Source organism: Capsella rubella, unplaced genomic scaffold (assembly GCF_000375325.1).
Source record: "Capsella rubella cultivar Monte Gargano unplaced genomic scaffold, Caprub1_0 scaffold_6, whole genome shotgun sequence".
In the NCBI taxonomy this organism is placed as follows: Eukaryota; Viridiplantae; Streptophyta; class Magnoliopsida; order Brassicales; family Brassicaceae; genus Capsella; species Capsella rubella.
In genome coordinates, this window is record NW_006238918.1 from 3,104,227 (window position 1) to 3,127,662 (window position 23,436).

A 23,436-nucleotide genomic window follows, 5' to 3' on the forward strand; every position below is an offset into this window, starting at 1 on the left:
CAAATCTATATGTATTTATATACCATTTTTTATTTTAAAAAGTTTACATCAAATTTTGTGGAGACAGTGACTTAACTTTTTATTTGTAAACTGTATTTGACACATATTTAGTAAAATAAATAAATATGTAGGTTTGAAGCGACGAATTTGAAAATGTTTGATGTATCTAGATTTGTCTCACTTTGTGTACTTGTCTACTGACACTTTGACACATAGCGTAATGGGGTCCAAGTGAAACTAAATTATCAATTCAAATCTGTCTTGGTACGTCCATATCTCACTAGTATAGTATAGAGACGACGAATAAACCTAACCAAGCTAAACCGCATCAAAACCACGAATTTATAATTACTTGTATTCTTGCTCATAGTGGCAAAGGCAAACTCTGGAAACTTGGACGTCTTGTTTTGTTTTATTGTTATTTTGAGTTCAGTCTTGTTTCCCTTCGTGCATGTCCTTTGGCCCTGATTACGAACGCTCTGTATATTTATTTTCTGGTACGAGACAAATTTATTATATCGTATTGTAGCAGATTTTGTAGTTGTTTCATATCCAAGATTATTTATTACGATAATGCTTCTTTTTTCTTTTTCTTTTTAATCGTGTGAAATTCTAATGGATGATATTTACCCTACAAACGTAACTAGTATATCCATTTGTCCATTTGGACTGTATATCTTTTAGGTCACAGTCGAGTGACATTTTTAAACTAGTCACCTCCATGAACACTTTGTCGACTTGAACTCTGTTCTGTCATTATTTAGTTATTCCTGTGTTCCATCCGGTTGAACTAACCAAAATTGCCTCTTCAAACATTTATAACTATCAAGTGTTAGAAATTTCTTAAGTTACATAAATCTCTACAAAAAAAAAAATGGTATTATGAATCAAAAATTTTGCAATACTAATAGTTACATTCAACTGATTACACTATGAATATCGGCTCAAATAAACCTGTTTCAATTACTAATGATGATCCGTACGTGTGTGACGGTAGAGTAACGAACGATTGAATATAAGAATATGTGAAACTGAACCTCTCATATTTTTTTCGATACATGCTAGTTGTGTAACAAGAATTTAAGATATATTTGATCTGTATGGTCTCTCCAAATGAGTAAGAAATCCTGCTCTCTTGGTTCGACTCTTTTCGACTCCGATGGAAAGACCTAAAAGTTTCAGTTCAGAAAATCTCAATTAATCATAAGAAAACAGTCATGAGATTGTTATTTACTAATGTGTGATCTATTTGGAGTATGTACATATGCTATCTAGTAATCATAAAATCATAATTGACTTAGACAAGTTAAACCACAAATACATCATGAATTGTACATGTCAAGCCCAATCTATGACTTTCCTAAGTTATTGTTTTGTATTCTTACTTGAATTGGTGTTTTACGTCTTTTGGAATCTGACAGTGGAAATGGTATATATAGAAACATAAAAGAATACATATACCCCGGGGCACGAAGCGAATATTCAGAAAATTTGTGATATTTGTTATTTGCTTCGCCTCGACCGAATAGTTGATTTTGGTATTTGCTTCGATTCGTAAATTTACGAGTATTCGGAACTTCGAATATTCGAATATTTTTCGTAATATTTGCGAATTACTTACTTCGCTTCGCTTCGACCCATCTAATTTTTTTTGAAACAAAAAACATATAGTACATAAATATAAAGTGCAAAATATGAAATATTAGAGGTTTTTATTTGACATATTTTCAAAATAAGAAGGAAATATAACCACCGTCCATAGAATTTTCACATTTTATTTTTAATAATGATTTTTCTAGTAAAGTTTTATTTGCTTAAAAACACCATTTAGCAAAAAAAAAAACCCAACGAGCCAAAATATAATAATTTGAATAATAAGCTTATCAGATATATACCCAAATCTATAAATACACATATTATATATATTATATGAATTATACAATAACTTATATTTATACATATATATAAATATACGAAGCGAAGCGGATATTCGGTACTAAAAAAATCAATATTTGTTATTTGCTTCGGTTTTTACGAATACTAGATTTTCATATTTGCTTCGGTTCAATATCTTATAGATATTTGAATTTTACGAATCGAATCGAAACGAATATCGAAACGAAGCGAATTTAACAAATATTTTGCCCAGTGCTACATATTATGTTTCACATAGATGGACAGATATATATATATATATGAGTGGGAGTGGCTATAACATCGTCAGATGCATGCACGTAGTCTCTGTGAAAGCTGAAATATGTGTAAAGAGAAAAGTCATGACTATACGTATATTGTCATAGCAAATCAATAATAGTGGATGGCCATATGGCCAAAGCTTTTTGTCCATAGCTTTTGGGTGTATAATGCGACTAACTATCACAATAAGGCTGCATGTGTTTTCAGTCCCTTCCGATGTAGACATGTCACCAATACTACTCAATATTACTTTTATAAATCTGTATTCTCATTGTCCATGACCTAGATAAAATAGTAACATACACTAGCTAGAAGTACCCCGTTAAGTTTCCGTATTGAAATCGAACTTATAGGATTTCGAATTTCGATTACATTTCATCTATTGAAATGTATATATAGACACTGATTTGAGGACCAGTCTCTTTATTTTTGACCAAATATAAGGATTTGATATCCCACAAATTTCAATATCTTTTACATAGAGATCACACATTAGTGTTGAGAAATGACAAGCATACGAAGAAATGCTGCGGAAACTTCTAAAAATTAGCAAATGTAGTAAAGTTACAATTCTAACGTGGCATAGGGAAGGGTTGAGATTGGCCATGTTGGATTCCACTTATATGATCGTATTGATGTGTTTTATTATTAAAAATGAAAATACAGACAAAAAAAAAACTAAAAAAGAAGGAAAACTGAACACATGGGTGAAGGCAGGAAGCAGAGACAATAAGACAGTTCCAAAGAGTTTACAAAGAGTTGTCAAACTAAACTCACTTCCTCACTTTATCTGAACGTGGAAAGATGGATTCCACTCTTTGGTTTTCCCTTCAATCCCTTTCACTGGCTTAATTATTCTTAGCTTCTCTAGGCTAATTTAATTAACACTGATTAATTAATTTGTTAGACTATATTATACCTTCAAATCTCAATTATTGGTGATCAAGGAGTCTCTTCACACCACAACTCTCAGACTTTAAAAGTATAATATACTAGCAGTTGACCCGCGCTGCGCGCGGGAAGTTTATAATTTTTTTTGTTAATTTTTTTTTTATATTGTGATATTTTATTTATTTTTAATTGATTTTCAAAACATATTATAGTTATTTTCTCTTGAATTATTATCTTTCAATATTTAAATTTGGATTAAAATCATTTTCTTTTTGATCATGTTATAAACTAATATTTCACTTTTAATTTTATTTTTCCCCTTTAAATTTTTATATATACAATTACATAATTTTTTTTATTGTACCATAAATTTAAATTTACTTACATTCTTAAACTCAGTAACACATTTAAAATTTTAAACTATGATCAATTTAAAATGAAAGTTGAATTATATTATTACCACTAACTAATAAAAGATGAAGTATTTCTTATTTAACATTTCATTTATTTACATAATTTATTTTTATTTATTTAAATTTTCTATTAATTAAATAAGTAGCATAAATATGCACTAAATGAATGTTTTAAATTTATTTGAATGTAAAAAAAATTGTGGCTTAGGTGGCACAATGAGAAGAGAGAAAAAACTAACTTTATATATATAGATTATTAACCACGTTAAATGGGATACGTCTTCTAGAATAATGGATATATATATATATGCAAATGGATTAGTTAAAAGGGAATATAATCCCTAGCCAAATGTTGAAATGTATATGCATATGCTTAAACAATGGCAAGAGCATCATAGATTGATTCGGCTAAAAAATATTATAATTGTATATGTATAATAGTATCAAAATATGTGGATCTTGGAGCTATGGTAGCGAATGAATCACGTGGGAGCTAGAGTTAATATTTCACGTCGAGTTTATTTATCAAGGTTTATGTAGTAGACTCTAGAAGTTGTTATATAAACTATTCGCTAATCCCGTTTTATTATTTATTGCTTTTGCTGTCCATAATCAAAAAGAAAGAGGAAGTTTTCTTCTTTTTCTTTTTTTGTTCTTTTCCATTATACTTGAAAAATAAAATATTATTTTGGATGGTGTCAGAGTATTGAGGGTGAAGGAGAAGGGATGGTCTAATTTTCTGGGCTCCCGTAGTTTGGTCACACGTGTACGCATTGGGGACCGGTCCCCGCTTTGAGGGTCGAGCTTTCCACAAGAGTCTGTCTTCTATCATCTCTCTTTTTTTATGTATCCTTTCACGTACATATCTGTATGCGTATGTGAATTATACAGAGACCGTGAGCCTTTATGATGAACTAATTTTCCTGTTATATAAATCCATCATAATTTGTAGTTAATTTAATAAATACATTACATATTAGTCTAGATATATGTGCATCGTCTAATATTGGGTAGGAATATATTATGACTAAATTGTTCAAGCATGCTTTAAAATGTGATGGGATCTGCCAAACTCGTGTACCAATGACTATACATATGTGTCACATGGGGAACTATCTACTCCTGCAAACTGCAAAGGAGAATGCCATAACAATAGGGAGCCAAGTTACTATTTACGTGTCTGTCCAACGTATCTGAACGTTAACTGTGTATGTTCGAACATATATATATTAAATTAATATAATGTTTTGTATATATATATGTGTGTTGTTATGTGTTAGAAGTTAGAACCAAGAATATAGTAATTAAGAACTTCATATCATATCCACTACATCTTAAAGTTTTCTAAAGCTTAATATGCACTGTGTTAATCGCAATGGTCAGCGGAATATATTCGAAATTGTTGTTTTGATACTCTAGAAGATCGGTGGAACTGCTATTAATTTAATTCTTCCAATTCTATTTTATTGCTTTTGTTTTCTACGTCTCTCTGTTATTTTGGGATGGCGGGAAATATTTGGACTTTCAAGTTATTTTTACTAAGAAAGCCCACAAGTTAACAAAATCCCAAAGAGCCCATTAACTACATTAAACAAGGTTCAAGGTTGAAGTTAGTCTTATCTGACGTTGACATAACTTGCAACGTACGTGTCGCAGCTTCTTTAGTTCTTTCCTCTTTCCAATGTCTACTGTCTCTCTTTCATTTCATAATTTCCCCCAGTTTCTATTTTTGTTTACACACAAAGGATACCAAAAAAATAACCCAAAAATAATTCGAAACTTACTTGAAATCAATTTATCCATAAATCGGTACAAAGAAAAAAAAAACCCAGTTTCACACTACAGCTTACTTTGTGTTGTGTTCTTCTCTCAAATTCTAATCGTAATTTTTTTCAGTCTAATAAGTTTAACAACCATGATTACGTTACGTAGCTCACTAAAGTTAAGGCATAACAAAGAGTAAAATAGAATGGTCTACTGATTCCAAAGCAATACATATAGGCCTGTGTGTAAGCAACACTTTTGAGAGAAGAACACAAAGAGTTTGAGAGAAGAACTAACACCAACTGTAATCTCACAAATACATAATCATTTACGAATTCAAACATCTATACATTGCGTCCAGATATTATAATTTTCAGAAAGGAAAGAAGTTCGATTCATTACAGTGTTTGATCAAGTTGAGACTCGAAAAGAGTACTTACTTACTAGGTGTTGTGTGAGGTGTTTTCATCGCTCTCTCCAAATCCATCTTGCAGTCTTCTCGATATTTACTCATTGTCTCAAAGCTCTTTTGCTGCAAAATTGAAAACTCAGGTTCATGTGTACAAGAAAGCAAAGTGGCCTTATAAAAACATTTTTGCATTAAGCTTTAAGAACAGATGAGAAGCTTCTAAAATCACTTACAAGGTGGTTACTTTCATGACCTAGGATTTCACCCATGCTAAGAAAGAGCGACCTCCATTGCCCCATGAGTTTAGACTCTTGTTTCCCAGAACTAGAAGAGTTCACCGCTGCATGAAAATCTGTAGGCCATTCTTTGCCGTTTCTTTGAATCAAGTTGCTAGCTTTTTTCTGACTCTTCTTCAAGGCTGGCTCAGAGAAAAGAAAAGGAAAAAAAACACATCATAAAACAATATTCACAAGAAAATATTCAAGAGCTTGTGGCGAATACATAGTTTGTACTTAGTAGTATGATGATTACCGGGACTTACCGGATAATCGACCTTTGGTATCCTGGTAATGAAGATCTGACCAGATATACGCAGCTGAAGCAATTCATTCATAGCAATATCCAGGTCAGATCATTTTATAAGAAATCACGAGAAATGATATGTAAGAAACAACATAGGAAGTGAAGAATGAGATACCTTTAAGGCAAAAAGAACAGGAGCATGATTTAAGCAAGTCATCTCCCATATTCTGATCCACATGCTCCTTCCTCTTAACATTTGAGCACCTACTCATTTCAAATGATCTCAAATTCCGACAATTAGGCAAGTCTTCCCCTGGATTCTGTCTCTCGGCGTTGCCAGTAAACACAGATAAAGCCAACCCTTCACCAGTAACATCCGTTTGACACGCATCAGCAGACTCGTTTAACTCCCGTGCACCGTCCCTATCGCCAGGCTCAAAATAGATCTGTAAAGACCTGCTTTCCTTGGATGCATTGCCATCTCCACCGGAGAATTCCATAACAGCATCATGATACTCCTCAGATTCTCCTTTGTCATCATCAGAGCCACCACAACTATTCTTCTTATAATTGGAAGAAGACCCTTCATTAGTTGTACCAACAGGACTAGCATTCTCCTTAACCAAATCATCCACAACTAAACACAACCTCTTTGAAAACTTCTCTCTCGAACCTTCGTGAGCAACAATGGACTTACCAGATTCATTAATCAAATCACCCAGAATCGAAGAAATCCCCCTTTTAGCTGGGAGATTCGTCAAATCACACAAAGCGGGTCGGGTTTGTTGTTCCGAGGACACTAATTTGCCACTATCTTCTTCAGTCATCTTCAAAATCACAACCCAACAAAGAAAGATCAACAATTTCAATTCTCAAATAAATATTACGACTGGTAAGACTAAGAACTCAATGAAAGATGAAAACTTTAATAATCCCAGATGAGGAATTCAACAAAAAAAAAAAACCCTTAAATCGAAACCACAATTACGCGATAAACGAGGAGGAGAACGATGAGAAACCCAAAAAACTGGGGGGAGACTGACCTTAAAGAGAGAGATTGAGAGGATCCGTCGTCGGTGGGGAATGTTGTGGTGGAGGATCTGATTGGGTGGGAAAAACAATTAGGGTTTTTGATTTCGTTGAGGCGGGAACCGTGCGGAGTTTCCGATCTCGATTTTTTATTTTTTGGAGTTGTGTTTTTCGAAAAATCATAATTATTAAATTAAAAACAAAAGCATTAAAGTAGTTGAGACAGGAAGAGAATCTCGTGGGTCCTACTAGTTTACTGAGCTGGAATCATGAGTAAAAGCCCAGTTTCTAATAAGCCCATTATAATCTATTGGGTCTTTTACAAACGCATGAGAGAACGGTACGGATCATTGTATGATTCTATTGGGTCTAATACAAAACATACCAAGCCCATTAGGATATATTCTACTTATTTGGGTGACAATACGTTTAGTGGATCTAAATTAAATATTTCATTTGAAGAATTTCAAGAAATAAAGTTCAGAATTCTTTCTTTTTTTTTTACGTCCGTTCAGAAATTCTTTCTTATACGAAGTAAAAGTTGTCGTTTGATGTTTTATTTTATGAAAATATTTTTTCACATCAAATATTTCTTTTTTTGACCAATCACATCATATATTTCATCTATATATATGTATTTCTTTAAAACAGTTTTCATTATATTTTTTACTCAACTGATTTAAGCAACAAAATACAGTAAATGGTTTAACAGCGATATTGATTTCGAAAGAAAAGAAAAAAAGAATCTACAAAATATTTAGTGCATATGACATCATTAAGATTACTTTTCAGTTCCAAGCAACCGACAATTCCCAAAATTATAATTGGTTTTCCAACCAAATTTTTATAGTTTTTCCCATAAGACATTAAAACTGGTAGGCAGGGGCGGATCTAGCTAAATACTTTAATGGGGGCAAAATGTGGCAAGAGAGAATCGAACACGCAACCTCAAGATTTAATTGATTTGATACGAAACCACTCAACCACTTAAACAACATTGATTATTACTATTTTTTTTGTTTTTATATATTACTGGGGCATGTGCCACCACTATCACCAACGTGGGTCCGCCCCTGCTGGTAGGAGGAAAAAGGTAAAGAGTCTGCTTAGGTAAGCTCATACGAAAGCGTCGGAATAATAGTATTGCCGATATCCTGATATCACTAAATCCCCCAAAATCACTCGCTTACCACCTTATCCATTGCTTTTCATAATTGCCTCAGCCACACACACTGAGACAAAAAAAAAAAAAAAGCATTGAGATTTATTGAAGGAAGGAAATCAAATTTTTAATCATCAATAATATCATCAAATACTTGTATACTGGTATGTAAAAAAAAAGAATTAACAATTTGATTATAAACAGTCCTATCAAATTTTGTTTTTGTTTATTATATTATCAATTAAGTCGGTGCAATCAGGTCTCGTTATCCATCGACTTTGATGCAACCGAAGAAACTTCTACTAATCTCCGGCGTCTTGATGCCCGGAGATAACTCTTGTCCACCTAAAAAACATAAATATCTCCGCCACAAAATTCCAAATTCTCTTTACAACTTATGTTTAGCTCAGACTAAACGAGGACATCTTGACACGTCCCTCGTCGCACATGCACACCACCCTCCTCCTAAGAAAACAACCATTTTCAATTGATTTACTTATATATATATCTGATCTGTATATGAATAGACGACACTCAATTTAACATAACTTGGCCGTGTTACATCAGTATATCCTTGATCCTTCTGCGTACGTACAATAACCTCAATCACGTATATATATTTAGATATATCATCAAGTGTCCATAACTCGAGATCTAATAGACTAAAAGAAAAACATGGTGGAAGTCGAAGAATTGGAAACACTTAGTCCAACCGAGGACGAGGAAGAAGAAGAAATAAGCTATGATGACCTCAAAAGACGCATGTGGAAAGACCGAAACCTCATGGAAAAGTTGAAGCAACAGAAAGGACACTACAACGACGTCGTTTCATTGTCAACGCACCGAGCGGAAGCTTCACGGCGCAAGAAGATGGCTCGTTCGCAGGACTCGGTGTTGAAGTACATGATGAAGATCATGGAGGTGTGTAAGGCGAAAGGGTTTGTCTACGGAATCGTACCGGAAAAGGGTAAACCAATAACCGGTTCGTCCGATAGTCTGAGACGTTGGTGGAAAGAAAACGTTCAGTTCGAACAAAACGCTCCAGACGCTATCACAGAATACTTAACACTTGCTGCGGCAGAGCTTATTGATAAGTCATCATCATCGAGCTTCTTACACATGTTACAAGATCTACAAGACACGACTCTTGGGTCGTTACTGTCTGCGTTAATGCAACACTGCATGCCCCCACAGCGGCGGTTTCCCTTAGAGAAAGGAATTGCGCCGCCGTGGTGGCCGACGGGGTCAGAGCTTTGGTGGGGAGAGCAAGGAGCGGCACATGAGCATGGTGCGCCGCCATATCGAAAGCCCCATGATTTGAGGAAATCTTGGAAAGTTAGTGTTCTCGCGGCTGTAATCAAACACATGTCGCCGAATTTGGGAAGAGTGCGACGTCTCGCGAGGCAATCTAAAAGTTTGCAAGATAAAATGATGGCTAAAGAGACCGATACTTGGTCTCGTGTCTTAAACCAAGAAGAGGCTCTTCTCAATATTCAAGACCTCAAGATCTCCGAAGATAGAGATCAAGAAGCGTCGGGGTCTAAGAGAAAAGGTGAGTTGATGGAACCGTCTAAGAGTGTTTACACTTGCCAAAACTCGAGTTGTCCTAAAAGTGATGTGAGTTTTGGTTTCGGAGACAAGAACTCGAGAACGGGTCACCAGATACAATGTCTATACGGGTCGACCCAAGAGCTGAGCCAGAGCATGGGAGATATAACGTCCATGCTTGAAACGACTCCAAGTATTGTTACTAATTCGACTAGTGAAGATGATTACCACAGTGTGAGCTCGACTGCAATGGACAAGCGAGATGATGATCATCATATCATTAATGGGAATTGGATGGATTATTTTTGGTTAGAGAAGATGCAGAACGAATTACATTGCTCTAGGAGTATTGAAGATGATGATAATGATGGAACTGGAACGGATTTGAACCAATTTTCAGAATCTGATCAATCGGACAACGTGAACCAGAGTACATTTTCAGTTTGGGACATGGTTTGAAAGACAAAAACATATATATGTCCGATTATTAGTTAAGCTTGTTACTTTACATGTACCTTAAGTCAGAACATTTCTGCATGTACTTGTATTCTCTAGTTTCATCTATCTACCTTACAATACAATATAATAATTTCTAGATCTCGTATTCATAGAATAACTAAAGTATAAAATATTGAAGAAATTGTCTTAATTCTACACTGAATCAAATTATGATCCCAAATTCGTTTTTTTTTTTATAAAAGGTTGCAAATACTTTATTTTATATAGATATGTCTAACTAGTCTCATCATCTTTAGAGACTCAACAAGAAAACGAAATAAAAATAAATAAAAACTCTAAATCAACATTTTGTCTTTGTTTGATCAAGAAGAGCCTAATATGAGATAAATGACTCAAATAGCCCGTTCATCACCGTCGGCTAGGTAGAGTTTGCGGAGAGAGGCGCAGCCACGGAGCGGTTGGTCTCTGAAGAAACCCATGGCGTTGGCGTAGTGGCGAGTAGAGGCGGCGCCGTTGGATCGCGTGAGGATCACTGTGGCGGTGCTTCTGCCAGGATCAGCCTCGTGGCAGCGGGACATAGGACTGTGGACAAGCTCCGCCAGACATTGCTGGTCCTGTCTGTCTCCTTTGATGGCGACTTTGTATCTCCCATCGGGTCCCGTCACGGCCTTCCCGACCACCTCCGACTTCAGTGTCACTCTGTCTTTGCATACTATTTTCACTCTTGCCCCTGTTTTTTTTTTTAAACCCAAGGTATTTCAATATTTTAAATCTGTGTGTATATAAGTATAGAACCAAATTACGAATTAGGAGTTTTTTAATGAGTATATCTGTATATGTTAGGATTTTTATATACTTTTGGTGATTAAATTTGCGTAAGTAATATTACAGGATAGGTAAAAATCTTGCAAAATCTGAATATTCAACATGCATGTAAGTGTAACCAATCAAAACCAACGAGTTACAAATGTAAGATGTGATTGTCGAGGATAATAAGTACGAACCTGAGATATATTTGGTGGCGATTGTCTCGAATCCAAAGCGGCAAGTATCGCAGTAAACACATCCTTCAATATGGAATGGCGTTCCAACCGCCATGGCCGCAAGTGGCAGTAGCGTGACGCATAGCACAGTGATCAGGGGTACAAATGATCTAGCCATCTCCATAAAAGAAAGAATTTGGAGATTGTTATTAGTGAATGGTTTTTGTGTACTATGTGCAGAGTATGTAATATATATATATAAGAGAGCACATGTAGTAAATAAGGTGTAAGCGTATCGCATCTTGTGCAAATTAAAAGCTTCCCGAGTGTCGGCTGGATCCACTTGCGGCTGCTCCTCCGCCGTACTCGGCGAGAAAGTTTGTGTTGCCTTCTCCACAAGTCAACTAGTATAGTAGTATTTTGTTATTTTAGTCTGTCTCTCTATCGGACTTCACATTTTTATTTCCACTATCTCATTCGGCATGGCATTTGACTTTATATATACAATTATACAATTATATATATATAAATTCGAACAAAGTTTTATAGATTGTGATTTCTGTCTGATGATAACAATTTTGTATAATATCGACATACCGTAGCTAGGAATTTTGTGAATATAGTGATGAAATTGCTGGTTAGCTTCTGATCCAACCAGAACGTGCATATGTTTCCTCTTTACGTAAAAATGCATTTTAGCTATTAACGATTCCTTATACTAGTAGGCTGGTTGTATTTTGTATAGATTTATTAGTTAATTGTTCACAGTGGCTTGTGATACTAAATTAAATATAGTTGTGACTTTTATGCAAGGCTCATATAATTACAGGATCAGAATTTGAAAGTGACTGTTGATAACAAATAGGTGTGTATTGGTTCGAAGTCACCTGAAAACCGCTGTTTCGTTCGAATCGGATGAATAAATAAATAAAAATCAAAATCGGATTGATCCGGCTAGTAAAGCCGGTTTAGATGGTCGGTCACGTTAACAGCGAATGAATATTACAGAACTAAGCTTATTGGGCCAAAAAAATGACCGACATGGGCCCAAGAGAAACCCATGACGACCACAACGCGTTTTAAGATAAAAACAAACTAACTCACGAAGACATAAATAGCAGAATTGTGCCACGCCTCCATTGCAAAATAAGCAGAAAGGCTTCTTCACTGTGAAGGAAACACAAAGAAGAGAAGAAGAACACACACAACATGTCGATGCAAAAACTCTCCCTCGGATAAGGTACAATACGTTTCATCGTACAGTAGTTTAGTTTTGTCTTAAGCAGATAATATTGACTTGAATCTACTTTTCAAAGTATTACACACAAAGTCTCTTGGCCATAGAGAGAGAGATAGAGAGAGAGAGTATTAAGGAGATATTACATACATAAGCGCGCCCTTATCAGCGGAATAATTACATAACTTATTTTTTTTTTTCCTTCCTTCCTTAATTATACATGGTTTTGGATTTCTGGTTTCAAACCGCCGAGATGATTAAAGGTGGCTAATTAAGCAGCGGGAGAGTCACCGGAAGATTGTCGGAGATTTGTCCAGCAGGTGACATCTCCATCATCTCTGTTTCTGCTCCCACAACAACATGATTCTTCCCCATCTGTACGATAATCATAGGTTATTTCACTATTCACTTTCTCTCTTTTTGTCTTCTAACACGTATAAATGAATATTCTTTTCGTTCCACCAATTATATACAACTAACACCCGTTCCATAATTTTGCTTTCTTAATTTGTCTGTTCTAGACTAGCCTTTAAGGGGTTCTAAGGTTTGGAAACATGTATCAAGCTTTTCACAATATCTAATTTAACCTTGAGGATGTAAAAGTAGCTAGACTACGTACTAGACACTTGGAACTGAGTCAATCGGATCCAAACCATAATCATGCCAAAAAAAAAAAAAAAAGAAACTAATCGGTTCATAAATCTCAAACTGAACCAAAACCTAACTAAACACTGTAACCACAAAATATAAAATAAAATAAAAAGAACCAAAACCTAAAGTATGTCCACCAGCCAAATATATATATATACAATTTTTTTTAATCTAGTAAAGAATATAGCAATAATAACTCTTTATTAAAAGATATAAATCATATAATTTACTTGACAATATTATAATGTAATCATGAATTTATAGAGTTCATTAGAAAAACTTGTGTGGCTATATATAATCCTTACTGTATACAGTTAAAAAAAAATTACTATAAACTATTCATCTTTCTTTCAAAAATCATGATCAAGATTTACTCCAACTCAACTCAAACCAGACCGAATCAAATTTCTGTCCATATTCAGTGGTAATTAACAATCTCATAAACCCTAATGAACTAATTCTACCAACAGCCAAATCACAAACCCTAAGACAGGGAAGTGTTAACTAATAGATGCTAAAATGCGAATGTCTATATATGTATACCTGCAAGCATAGGAGTGTGTATCTATGCCCATGTATATGGGAAATAATGGCTTATTAGGTTATGCATATTTATAGAAAATGTAGCTTTCGTTACCTGGCTGGCCAAAACCTGGTTCTCTTCTTTCAGCAATTTCTCCTGTTTTAAAGATCACCATGTTCAGCAATCATAAATAACAGCCCAACAACTTCAGATTTTGAAATCTAAAACATATATGCATTGGGAAGAAGTTGCAAAGACTTGTGCAAGCTCATTAAACAGACTTAGAGGAACAACGACACAACATAAGAGAAAATATCTGATGCTCTAAATTTGGAATCAAATATCTAACCTTTTCTTTAAGGTTCTCAACAAGCTTCAACATTAGTTCCGTCTGTAACAAAAAAATGCAGCAAAGTTGTTCTCAGCAAACCAAATTCAGAAAACAGTAAACGTTATAGAATCAACTTACCTTCTTGGCTCTAGTTACAGAAAGGGCGGTCTCAAGGTGTTCCTCCAGTTGAACGAGAGAATCAACACTCACATTACTGACATTTGATTCCACAAGCTTGCTGCATATAATCATAGTTTGACAAGAAACCCTAATTCCTTTGTAATCAAAGGAGTATAGCAAATATAGTCTTAGTTAGTACTAACCTTTCCACAAGATCTAGTAGCTCATGGTGTGAACCATAGTTCAGAGATTTTGACTGAAGATCCTGGCCATGGAAAGGGACAGAAGAGGCGGTAAAAGACAAGGGCTACAAGGATTTCTGTATGCATGTGGATCCACCACCTCATTATACATTTAGGATCACTTGGGAAACTAATAGCTCATGGTGGATCAATGATGCAATACCTTTATCTAGATATATCTCCACGATGCCTTTATGCTAAACATGCGTTTACTCATGTCTATCAAACATCTACAACTAGACGACTCCAAAATAGTGACTATATGTGAAACATAATATGCGTGTGAGCCAATGCCCAGAAAATGTAAGCTGGAATAGGAGGCGATGAATAGGCTCTGACAGTATTGAACTCTCTACGTCTTTAGTAAAATTACGCCTTACATAAAACTCCTTCAGGAAAAAGATTCAAAATGTTTGTATTACCAAGGCTTTAAGACCATCAGCATGTTGTTTGCCATATCGATCAAGGATCTTCACCAAGCTGGAGAGATGACAAAAAGTTAAAAACATGTTAGGATTAAAAAAACACCACTGGAAACTATGGAAACATGTATATGCATGGCAGAAGAAACATTTAGAAACAAAATCTTAAATTATTTTTTACTCATATATAACACAACTAGTATTCAAAACATTTCAGAAAGCACATAGCATAAGTATTCATGTTTATTAAGTAATAGCAGATTTGGATTTCCATTTCTTCTTATTCGTTTAACTTACTATGAGCTCTTAAACAATATTTACTGATATATGATCTTTTTATCTTTCAAGAAAAGAAAAGAACTCTAAAGTTAACCAAGAAATCAGAAATATTCAAAGTTTGATTATCCAATGAAATATGTGGATTTACATGTATTTATTATATCTTTCAGCAGGTTGAAAATGACATTTTCCCACAAAGAAAAGTCATCCTGTGGTCTATTAATTCATTTATAGCTTTGACAATCAAACTAGTTAACCCTAATCTTAAGCCTCCACTATCCAGATTGTTTCCATGCATTTGTTTGTGATTCTATGTTATAATTGTTGATATATCATAACATGGAAACACAGCCGTAAACTTAAAAATGCAAGCAAGCAAGCAATTGAGGCTTAAGAGTGTCTGTACATAAATATGCATACTTTTTATTGTTAAAGAAAGTATATACTCATGATATTATACTCACAGATATTGATTAACCCCAACCTAATGACATGGCAGTAAGCAGACGTCCAATAATTATAAGGACACAGAGTCATATATTTATAATTTTCAGCAACTGACTACCCTAAGTATAAGAGACAGTGGAAGACTGAATCCAATTCATTGACATATATTGTTCTCATTGTATGTAAAACCTCTATCAAATCTTCCATTTTGGTTTTGATCCATACCACAATTTTTAGCATAAAAAAACACCTATATATCTTCTTTCTTTTGTATTGGCTGTGATCTGAGCCACAAACCGTGGCATCAATACCATTATAAAAACAAACCCTAGTTACCTCTTGATCAAAATTCTTAGTTTTCTCATGTTCTTATGTATCCCTTGTTTAAAAATAAAATTAAAACTATCCTGTGCCAAAACGGTGATATCAACTCTTGGTTTTCTAACATGAAAATATACAAGAAAACTCTTCATGAGTTTTCATTTGAACCTTAAGGACAAGGTTCTTTCCAGAGATAGAGTACTGATGAGCAATATAGATGATGATGTGGCCGGTAAGGAGACTAAGCAGACGAACAATATCTAAATCCAAACTCCAAATACATTGACCGAGACTTTAGACAACAAGCTTATACTTTTATTTTATGTTTCTTTGTAAAAGTCTAAAAACTTTCCTAAGAATAGGAAGCCGGTCTTCCATTTTGTATTTCCATTTTCAATTTTCTTCCTCGTTTGCATAAAAACTCTGAGGTTCCGATTAACTACAGTATATTGAAAGCCAAAAATTAAACAATAAAGGTCAAGAGTTTTCTGCCATTGAAATTGTATTAACTTATATTACTGGGGCCTCTATCAGCTATATAAGATAAAATTGTTCCAAAGAAGGAAACGACTAAGAAATAGATAACTAAAACTACATAATTAGCTAATACAAGTCGAAGCAAATTTGCCAACACTTACACTAATATACTTAATTTTTGTGTGAATGGGTTTCAGTTCCATTGTGAAGTTAAGCTCTTTGCACCGAAATTAACGATGCAAATATGAGTCATTGAGTAACTAATATTTCCATGTTCTAGAAGGCTCTTTTAAACTCATAATTAGTAAGATTTTCCTGTATAATATATACTAGGAGTTGGTCAGATGTCTCTACTATTCCAAGGCTGGACCTAACATTCAGTATAAGGCGTGAACAAATCCTAACAAAGTATACATCAAGTGAGAATCGGCCTGCGATCTTGACCAACATGGCCAAACCACTACAACCACTTGGTTAACATATTGGAGGGTTGTCAATTGTCATAATTAATCACTACATCCGATTTAACTTTGACAATGTAGAAACCATATTGATTCATTATAGACCCGTACCCAAGAGGTTGGTATTTCTTACATGAAGACAAGTTTTGTGAAGTTTTCAATTTCATTAGAGGCAACAGAGAAACAAGGTTGAGTTATTGACAATAATCATGACAAAAGACCCCAAGATACAAAGCTTGTATGATTGTTGATTTACACAACAAAAGTTACAAGGTTGTGGATTCATGTTGATTCCAATGATCAACACTACAATGTCAAATTAATACATAGTAAAATAATAGGGACAAAGTCTTATAATGCACATATGCCTTATAAGACGAAGAGTGATAATTGATAAACAAACACATAGATATGTAGCATATCTATGTGAGGTAACACTGAGAGTGGGAAACTATAAAAGCCTTTGGATAATTAATCTTCAAGTAAGCAAATCCATAAAAAGGAGTGGAATTCATACACAAACATATATATCCCAGATAACTTTTTAGTCAATAGTTTCACAAGTAATGTTGCATTTGAACACTCTTATTGATCTATAGTACCATTAACATCATACTAATTTTATTTGCAAATCTCGCGGAAGTATTTTGTATACAAATCCAAGAGAGCAATGAGTTTTAATTAGTCTAAAAATAGACCACTCGATGTACATTATGTTGACAAACAAAGTGTTATATATATATGCAGAAGACGATTGCGATTAAAAGACTCGCAATCGATACCAAATCACATAAATAAAGTAGCAAATAGATGTGCAGTAAGGACTAGTTGTGAGGCTGAGTTTTTTTAAATCTATCAAATATTCAGAAGTAGTATACATAAATCTTATAAGAATCAATTAGAAACACTAATTTGAATAATCATCAAGTAATAAGTTCATCGCAAAAAGATAATTTCATAGAAGATTAGCAATCAATTAGCTGCACAATGTAGTATACATTCTTCAGCATTAACCCCATTGCAATTCTATGGATCTCTTGGATTTTGCGTAGATCTCCGGTAAGTACATTGCATTGCATACAAATCCGAGAGATCCAATGAATTTTAATCACTTCAAAACTAGAGAAATTAATCATGAAGTCCTTCTGATATATATAAACTAATCAGAAACATAGAGAGCTAATCCCTAAAGCTAAGTAGCAATCAACGACGGCTTGAAACTTCACTAAACAACATCGAGCACGCATCAGAACGTGTCGAACAAATCTCGACGGACATGCAAATTTTTTCCAAATAAAATAAAATCCATGCAGAAATTTTTTTTTAGGAATAGAGAGAGAGAGAGAAAGAGAGAGAAAAGAAGAAAAAGTAAGAAGCTTTAGCTCATCACGACATTGTTCTTCAATAGATTTGGTTATCTCATGTATCTGAGATGGTCATAGAAAAAACACTAACAAAGACCGAACCGAGTAAACAACAAGAGATTCGCCGGAAAAACCAAACTGTACATTAATTGTTTTTCTTTTATTTTTATTTTCTATTTATTTTTTATTTTTATCTGAGAAAAGTAAAAGAGAGAGAGCACAAAACGGAAGCTTAAAGGGGGAATAAAGGAAGACCCAGATAAGGAAAAGACGTACTTATCACCGGAGGAGAAGCTGTAGAGCTTGCCGGAGGCGGAGACGACGAGAAGAGCGACGGATGCGTCACAGAGAACAGAAAGCTGACGAGCTTTCTCGATGAGACCGTTGCGACGTTTGGAGAAGGTGACTTGTCGGCTACTTTTGTTCTCAATTCGCTTGATTTCTAGTTTTTTTCTCCCCATGGCTTCAGTCTCCGAGAGCCCCTTGTGCCCTAATTTGATCCTCGGCTTTGGGTTCAAGTCGCCGGAGAGATACTAAGCGTTTTTTTGTTTTTTTTTCTGCCTTTACTTTTTTTTATTTCCTTTTTTCCATTTATTTCTTTCTATTTTTTGTGTCTAATCTACTTTGTTTCTTTTCTTCCTCGAGCAAGATTTTTTTTTTTTTTGGGGTAAACGAGAGTGATGAAAATAAAATATATGAATAGAAAACGTTGCGTTTTGAATACAAGATAGCCACGTGTACCGCATGACCAATGTGGTGTTTCCGCGTTTGCATTACCTTTCTAATTACCTCTTTATTTTTATTTTTTTACAATTTTATAAACATCCGATGAAATTAGTTTAGATTTTCTCTAAATTAAGATCAGAGTGATACACGAAGCAATAGGTAGGATAGCTATTCGATAGTTTATGATTCAAACAAAAAAAAGCTATCCAAAATTTTGCTACTCGAATCCTAATTATCTTTATAGAAATTAGATACTGTATATATGTTTTAAATTTGCATTCCTCAAAAAAAAAAAAAGGATTTATGTATTCTAGTTTTCTTCATATAAGTAATTTATATAAATTTGGCATTAATATGCATTATAAATGTATGTATAATTGTGGTTTTCGCACTTCTGGAGTTTTCTGGATCAAGAGTAGTAATGGTTTTTATTCTCTCCAGAAAATGTTTGTAACCAAGAATTCTATGTTTTGATCTGTAGCCTCTTCAAGTCCGAGAACAACCTCTAATGACAAATATTATCTCCCCTCATTGTAGAAAGAGCTCTAAAACCTCTTTTCACTTTTGGAGAGATCCTTCTCTCCATCATCTTTGATCTCTTCCAATCGAAACTTTAAATTGGTCTTTTTAATCGCTATTGAACTCTTCGGCTTCTCCAATTCTATAATTTAGCAGTTAGTACTTATCATTAGTTACTACTTCATTAGTACCTACGGTATTAGTATTTACGGTATTAGCTAGTACCTACGGAGTTTTGGTCCATTTTATCTTGATCTCATCCAACTATTAGCATACTTACTCAAAATGCATTACCACCATATAAACCTATAGGTATCATTAAAAAGAAAAAAATGCTTAATTTTTTACTACCACCAATATTTTTATCAGTTTCATGGTTGATACATGTTGTAAGCCATTTTTTCCTTGTTTAGCTTCACTTGCTTTAGCTACTGTCCTGTATAACATTTTTTCATGATGAGAACAATGCTAAGAGCTCTAGTTCAATATATAGTACACTTTTTGCTAAGAGACTAGAAGACTTTTACATAAAGAAATACACATTGACTACATTACAACCCAGACACACATAATGAATTCAGTAATTTGTTCTTTGATCTTTTGTGTAAACCTAAAATTTTTGCTAATATCGGATATATAAATACATTAGACAGAAAGGAAATTACATAGAACTTTGATATTTTGAACCCAAACTCACCTCACAAACAATATCATTAGACTGAAAGGAAATTACACATAAATACTTTTAATTGGCTAGTATATATTTTTTTTGTTTTTAATTTTTTTTTTTTGGCTAGTATACTATTCACCACAAAAAGCTTACTAAGAATCTAAGTGTCTATAGAACCTAAAAACATAAGTTGTTCCCCTCCTAACCAATTTGAGTGTAATGCTCGTTTAGATTAGATAACACTAAATTTTCCACTGATCTTAGTATTGTAACTTTCTTTTTGCCAAGGTTACTCTAGTTTTAGGTAATGCTCTATATAATACCTTAACCTTTTCTTTAATGATATTTACAATTTAGCTATATATAAAAAAGAGTCTATTTTTTTATTAGCAAATTATAGCTAAATGTCTGTATTGTTGGTATTTAATAGTCACATAATTTACATATTGATGCGGTCATTTCTTAATTACTCATTGTTGCATTTGCAGATTTTAGTTCCTGCAGATCAGACCACTAATTAGGATTCATGAAACAAAGGTAAAAGAAAAACATTGGATATCACCACATGAACTGAGTACTCACCAAATGATTTTCATGGACTTAATAAGCCGAATCCTAGAAATTAAGCACCAAACAAGGTATGTTTCATGTTTGTAGTGGAAAAGATATTGTAGTTTGACTTGTTGAGATGTTTTCTGAATAAATTATATGCGTATAGCCCATGTTAATCTTTTCTATTATAATTAGAAAAAATTGTTGGATGAAATTTTCATCCATAACCATGGAAAAATGTCGGTAGAAAAATTAATAAGTGAAAGGTTTGGTAAACCCTATCCCTATAGAACGTTCCTTAGCCTATGTTTGTCAAATATAAAACCTTGCTATTAAAATTGTGGCAGAGACAATATATTTCTATAACCAAAAACCAAAAAACAAAAAAAAAAAACTTAAATGCGAAAAGTACTTCTACGAATCGATGGGTGAATGTACGGCATGGTTTATATCCAATCATCTCATCTCCTTTTTCCTATTCTGGATATGTCATTTATCTTTAAAAAAAAAAATAATTCAAAGCATCTCTATGTTTTTGAAAAAGTTTGATTTTATTATTTCATACCTTATAAAACGACAAAGATAATATCACTCTAAATAGATTCCCAAAAGATTAAACTGAACTTATACGTTTTTGTTTTTGCCATTTTGCACTTGTCTTTAAACAACTCGTCAGATAAAGGGGAGAAAATATATTCCCGAAAATAAAATATATTCCCGAAAATAAAATTAAAAGACATAAACCTCTAGTCGTTAAAATTCATTTTACTACCATCTAATATCTATCTGTAACAGTAATATAAAAAAAGTACTACTCCATAATCATATCAAATTTTTCCTTTTTTTTTTTGTTTTTATTTCTTGATTTGCTTCGATGATGACATCAAACACGTTCTCGGTATACATTTCACCTTCACCATCGATCTTTCTTCTTTCTTCTTCGTTTCATCAGCCATCTCCACGATCTTTGATCTGTATTACATACAAATATTTAAAGATTTAGTCAGTTTAGTTCACAAGTTTTTGTAACCATACGTATCGACTAGAGTTGACTTATTGTTACTGACCTTTCCTCTTTGAAAGAATTGGACCGTCTTAGCGATGGTTCAACCGTGACTCGTTCCTGGCTCGCCGATTCGACGATGCTCCCGCTAAAATACTCTTTCTCCTCTGCCTGAGGATTCCCGAACCTTGGATTCTCCGACATGAACCTTATCATCTCACGTTCGTCGTCGACGACAGTCTTCTTCACTATGTTCTTGCACAAGACACCTTTTCGAAGACTCTCTTCCTTTTGTCTCGGATTCGTCACACTCGGTGCGTAGTACTTGGTGGCAATGTGCCCGCACGAGATCATCTGCAGCCATATTGACCCACGACCCGACCCGGGTTCCACCGGATCTCCGTCCTCGACCCGCGTCGAAACATCGACTCGACGACGTGGCTCCACCACCGGGTTAGAGCGAGTTAACTCGGACGAGGCAGACCGTACTTGCGAATCTTGTTCTGTCAGCTTGCTCAAGTTCGGTTTTTGTTCGGTGGATTCGATTGTCTCCGTCGAAACGCCTCGAGAACAGCGAGATTGAGGCGTCGTGGATGATGTATAACTCGTTTTCTCTTCGTAAAGCTCGTACTCTCCGTCTTCTTCTTCTTCTTCTTCCTCTGCTCCGGCGTAAAGCTCTGACTCATCATACGACGTTCTTCTGTTTTGAGGTTTGGGTTTTGACCTGAGAAGTCGACTTTTTGGAGCTTCTTGAATTGGACCAGACAATGAATGTACTTCTTGAAATTTGTCTACCAAGTTTAGGAAACAACAAGAAAAGACTCAATTTTTCATAACCACAATTTTTTTTAAAAATGAGTATGGTTTTCACATTTTATTAAAAAAAAAACTTACCGGAGATTTCAGATCCTTTCAACACATACTCAGCACAGTCCGATGGGTAAATCACATCGTTTGCAGCTAAGTCGTTCCACACGAACCCATTTTTGTAGCTCCTGATGGAAAATATCGAAATAATTTGCATCAACTTTGCGCGTTTTGGTTACAGATGATTGCTGCTTTAGTTTAAAAGGTTACCTTTTACATGACCAAGCATATTGTGATGTCATGCACTTCCCCCTCAGAACCGTAAGCCGGTTCATCACATCTTCATTGAGAAAAATACACTCTTAAATCGAGCCTTTTAACATAGAAAATGATATGAAAACACTTACCTATGATCTAAAAACCGGTTAATCACATATCCACTGATGTATACAAAACTAAAATCGAAAACTTTCATTAATTGAGATCAAAACACTAATCAGAGCAAGACCCATGGACTATATAAAACAGAGTACAGTGATCTCTTTCTTTAAGTTGTTGTTTTTGGGTATTTTTACCTCTTAACCGGAGAGGCTGGTTAACCGGAGAAATGACTTCAATGAAGTGAGGGTGTTCGAGATGGCCATTTCTAGTGAGGTAATAGACAACTTGGACTCTTCTGAAAATGGGTTTCTTTGTCTTGACCTCTTCTTCTAGTTCCTCTTCATCTAGCCGCTGAAGATTCAAAGACCTGATAATCCTCTCTGGACTTTTGTTGTTCTCTCTGCCTCTTCTGCATCTTACAGCTTCCATCTTCTGTGTCTATGTCCGGACAAGCGATGCGAATTATTAAACCCACAGACTGTTCTTTATATATAAAAAAGATAAGGGAATGTATTTATCTCTCTTTG

At 34.4% G+C, this 23,436-nt stretch overlaps 5 protein-coding genes across 6 annotated transcripts; 1 reads left to right on the forward strand and 4 right to left on the reverse strand.

Annotated features, from left to right (window-relative positions):
* Nucleotides 1-5,520: 5,520 nt before the first annotated feature.
* Nucleotides 5,521-7,388, reverse strand: LOC17883821. 2 transcript variants are annotated; one of them, XM_006288131.2, is made up of 5 exons: nucleotides 7,239-7,388; nucleotides 6,371-7,022; nucleotides 6,215-6,268; nucleotides 5,907-6,091; nucleotides 5,521-5,796 (listed from the first exon to the last, which is right to left on the reverse strand). In XM_006288131.2, the coding sequence occupies exons 2-5, from the start codon at nucleotides 7,020-7,022 to the stop codon at nucleotides 5,701-5,703; spliced, it is 987 nt and encodes a 328-aa protein (XP_006288193.1). In that variant the 5' UTR covers nucleotides 7,239-7,388; the 3' UTR covers nucleotides 5,521-5,700. The 2 variants fall into 2 exon arrangements, with proteins under 2 accessions (XP_006288193.1, XP_023636650.1); XM_023780882.1 differs by lacking the exon at nucleotides 7,239-7,388 and having other exon boundaries at nucleotides 6,371-7,211.
* Nucleotides 7,389-8,929: 1,541 nt separating this feature from the next.
* LOC17883880 (putative ETHYLENE INSENSITIVE 3-like 4 protein) lies at nucleotides 8,930-10,531 on the forward strand. Its single transcript, XM_006287691.2, has one exon. The coding sequence runs from the start codon at nucleotides 9,062-9,064 to the stop codon at nucleotides 10,391-10,393; it is 1,332 nt and encodes a 443-aa protein (XP_006287753.1). The 5' UTR covers nucleotides 8,930-9,061; the 3' UTR covers nucleotides 10,394-10,531.
* A 69-nt stretch (nucleotides 10,532-10,600) lies between these two features.
* On the reverse strand, nucleotides 10,601-11,787 carry LOC17883478 (protein DOWNSTREAM OF FLC). The gene is made up of 2 exons (XM_006288742.2): nucleotides 11,398-11,787; nucleotides 10,601-11,123 (listed from the first exon to the last, which is right to left on the reverse strand). The coding sequence occupies exons 1-2, from the start codon at nucleotides 11,675-11,677 to the stop codon at nucleotides 10,786-10,788; spliced, it is 618 nt and encodes a 205-aa protein (XP_006288804.2). The 5' UTR covers nucleotides 11,678-11,787; the 3' UTR covers nucleotides 10,601-10,785.
* A 799-nt stretch (nucleotides 11,788-12,586) lies between these two features.
* Nucleotides 12,587-18,855, reverse strand: LOC17883677 (MADS-box protein FLOWERING LOCUS C). Its single transcript, XM_023780131.1, has 7 exons — nucleotides 18,528-18,855; nucleotides 14,903-14,960; nucleotides 14,442-14,503; nucleotides 14,257-14,356; nucleotides 14,137-14,178; nucleotides 13,902-13,943; nucleotides 12,587-12,988 (listed from the first exon to the last, which is right to left on the reverse strand). The coding sequence occupies exons 1-7, from the start codon at nucleotides 18,710-18,712 to the stop codon at nucleotides 12,881-12,883; spliced, it is 597 nt and encodes a 198-aa protein (XP_023635899.1). The 5' UTR covers nucleotides 18,713-18,855; the 3' UTR covers nucleotides 12,587-12,880.
* A 2,558-nt stretch (nucleotides 18,856-21,413) lies between these two features.
* On the reverse strand, nucleotides 21,414-23,436 carry LOC17881977 (protein UPSTREAM OF FLC). The gene is made up of 5 exons (XM_006287779.2): nucleotides 23,104-23,436; nucleotides 22,799-22,868; nucleotides 22,616-22,716; nucleotides 21,786-22,512; nucleotides 21,414-21,690 (listed from the first exon to the last, which is right to left on the reverse strand). Exons 1-5 carry the CDS (start codon nucleotides 23,336-23,338, stop codon nucleotides 21,573-21,575), a joined length of 1,251 nt encoding a protein of 416 aa, XP_006287841.1. The 5' UTR covers nucleotides 23,339-23,436; the 3' UTR covers nucleotides 21,414-21,572.

What these genes read in the sequence shown, in the direction of transcription:
- LOC17883880 (XM_006287691.2), top strand. Translation starts at nt 9,062, where the DNA reads ATGGTGGAAGTCGAAGAATTGGAAACACTTAGTCCAACCGAGGACGAG.
- LOC17883821 (XM_006288131.2), bottom strand. Translation starts at nt 7,022, where the DNA reads ATGACTGAAGAAGATAGTGGCAAATTAGTGTCCTCGGAACAACAAACC. An exon ending in TACCAAAGGTCGATTATCCG is followed by an intron (nt 6,092 to 6,214) that starts GTAAGTCCCGGT and finishes TCTCTGAGCCAG; the next exon opens with CCTTGAAGAAGAGTCAGAAA. An exon ending in GTCATGAAAGTAACCACCTT is followed by an intron (nt 5,797 to 5,906) that starts GTAAGTGATTTT and finishes TCAATTTTGCAG; the next exon opens with CAAAAGAGCTTTGAGACAAT.
- LOC17883677 (XM_023780131.1), bottom strand. Translation starts at nt 18,712, where the DNA reads ATGGGGAGAAAAAAACTAGAAATCAAGCGAATTGAGAACAAAAGTAGC. An exon ending in AGCTTCTCCTCCGGTGATAA is followed by an intron (nt 14,961 to 18,527) that starts GTACGTCTTTTC and finishes TCATCTCTCCAG; the next exon opens with CTTGGTGAAGATCCTTGATC. An exon ending in TTGAGAACCTTAAAGAAAAG is followed by an intron (nt 13,944 to 14,136) that starts GTTAGATATTTG and finishes TCTTTAAAACAG; the next exon opens with GAGAAATTGCTGAAAGAAGA.
- LOC17881977 (XM_006287779.2), bottom strand. Translation starts at nt 23,338, where the DNA reads ATGGAAGCTGTAAGATGCAGAAGAGGCAGAGAGAACAACAAAAGTCCA. An exon ending in GAAAGGATCTGAAATCTCCG is followed by an intron (nt 22,513 to 22,615) that starts GTAAGTTTTTTT and finishes TAAACTTGGTAG; the next exon opens with ACAAATTTCAAGAAGTACAT. An exon ending in AATTCTTTCAAAGAGGAAAG is followed by an intron (nt 21,691 to 21,785) that starts GTCAGTAACAAT and finishes TATGTAATACAG; the next exon opens with ATCAAAGATCGTGGAGATGG.
- LOC17883478 (XM_006288742.2), bottom strand. Translation starts at nt 11,677, where the DNA reads ATGCGATACGCTTACACCTTATTTACTACATGTGCTCTCTTATATATA. An exon ending in CGCCACCAAATATATCTCAG is followed by an intron (nt 11,124 to 11,397) that starts GTTCGTACTTAT and finishes AAAAAAAAACAG; the next exon opens with GGGCAAGAGTGAAAATAGTA.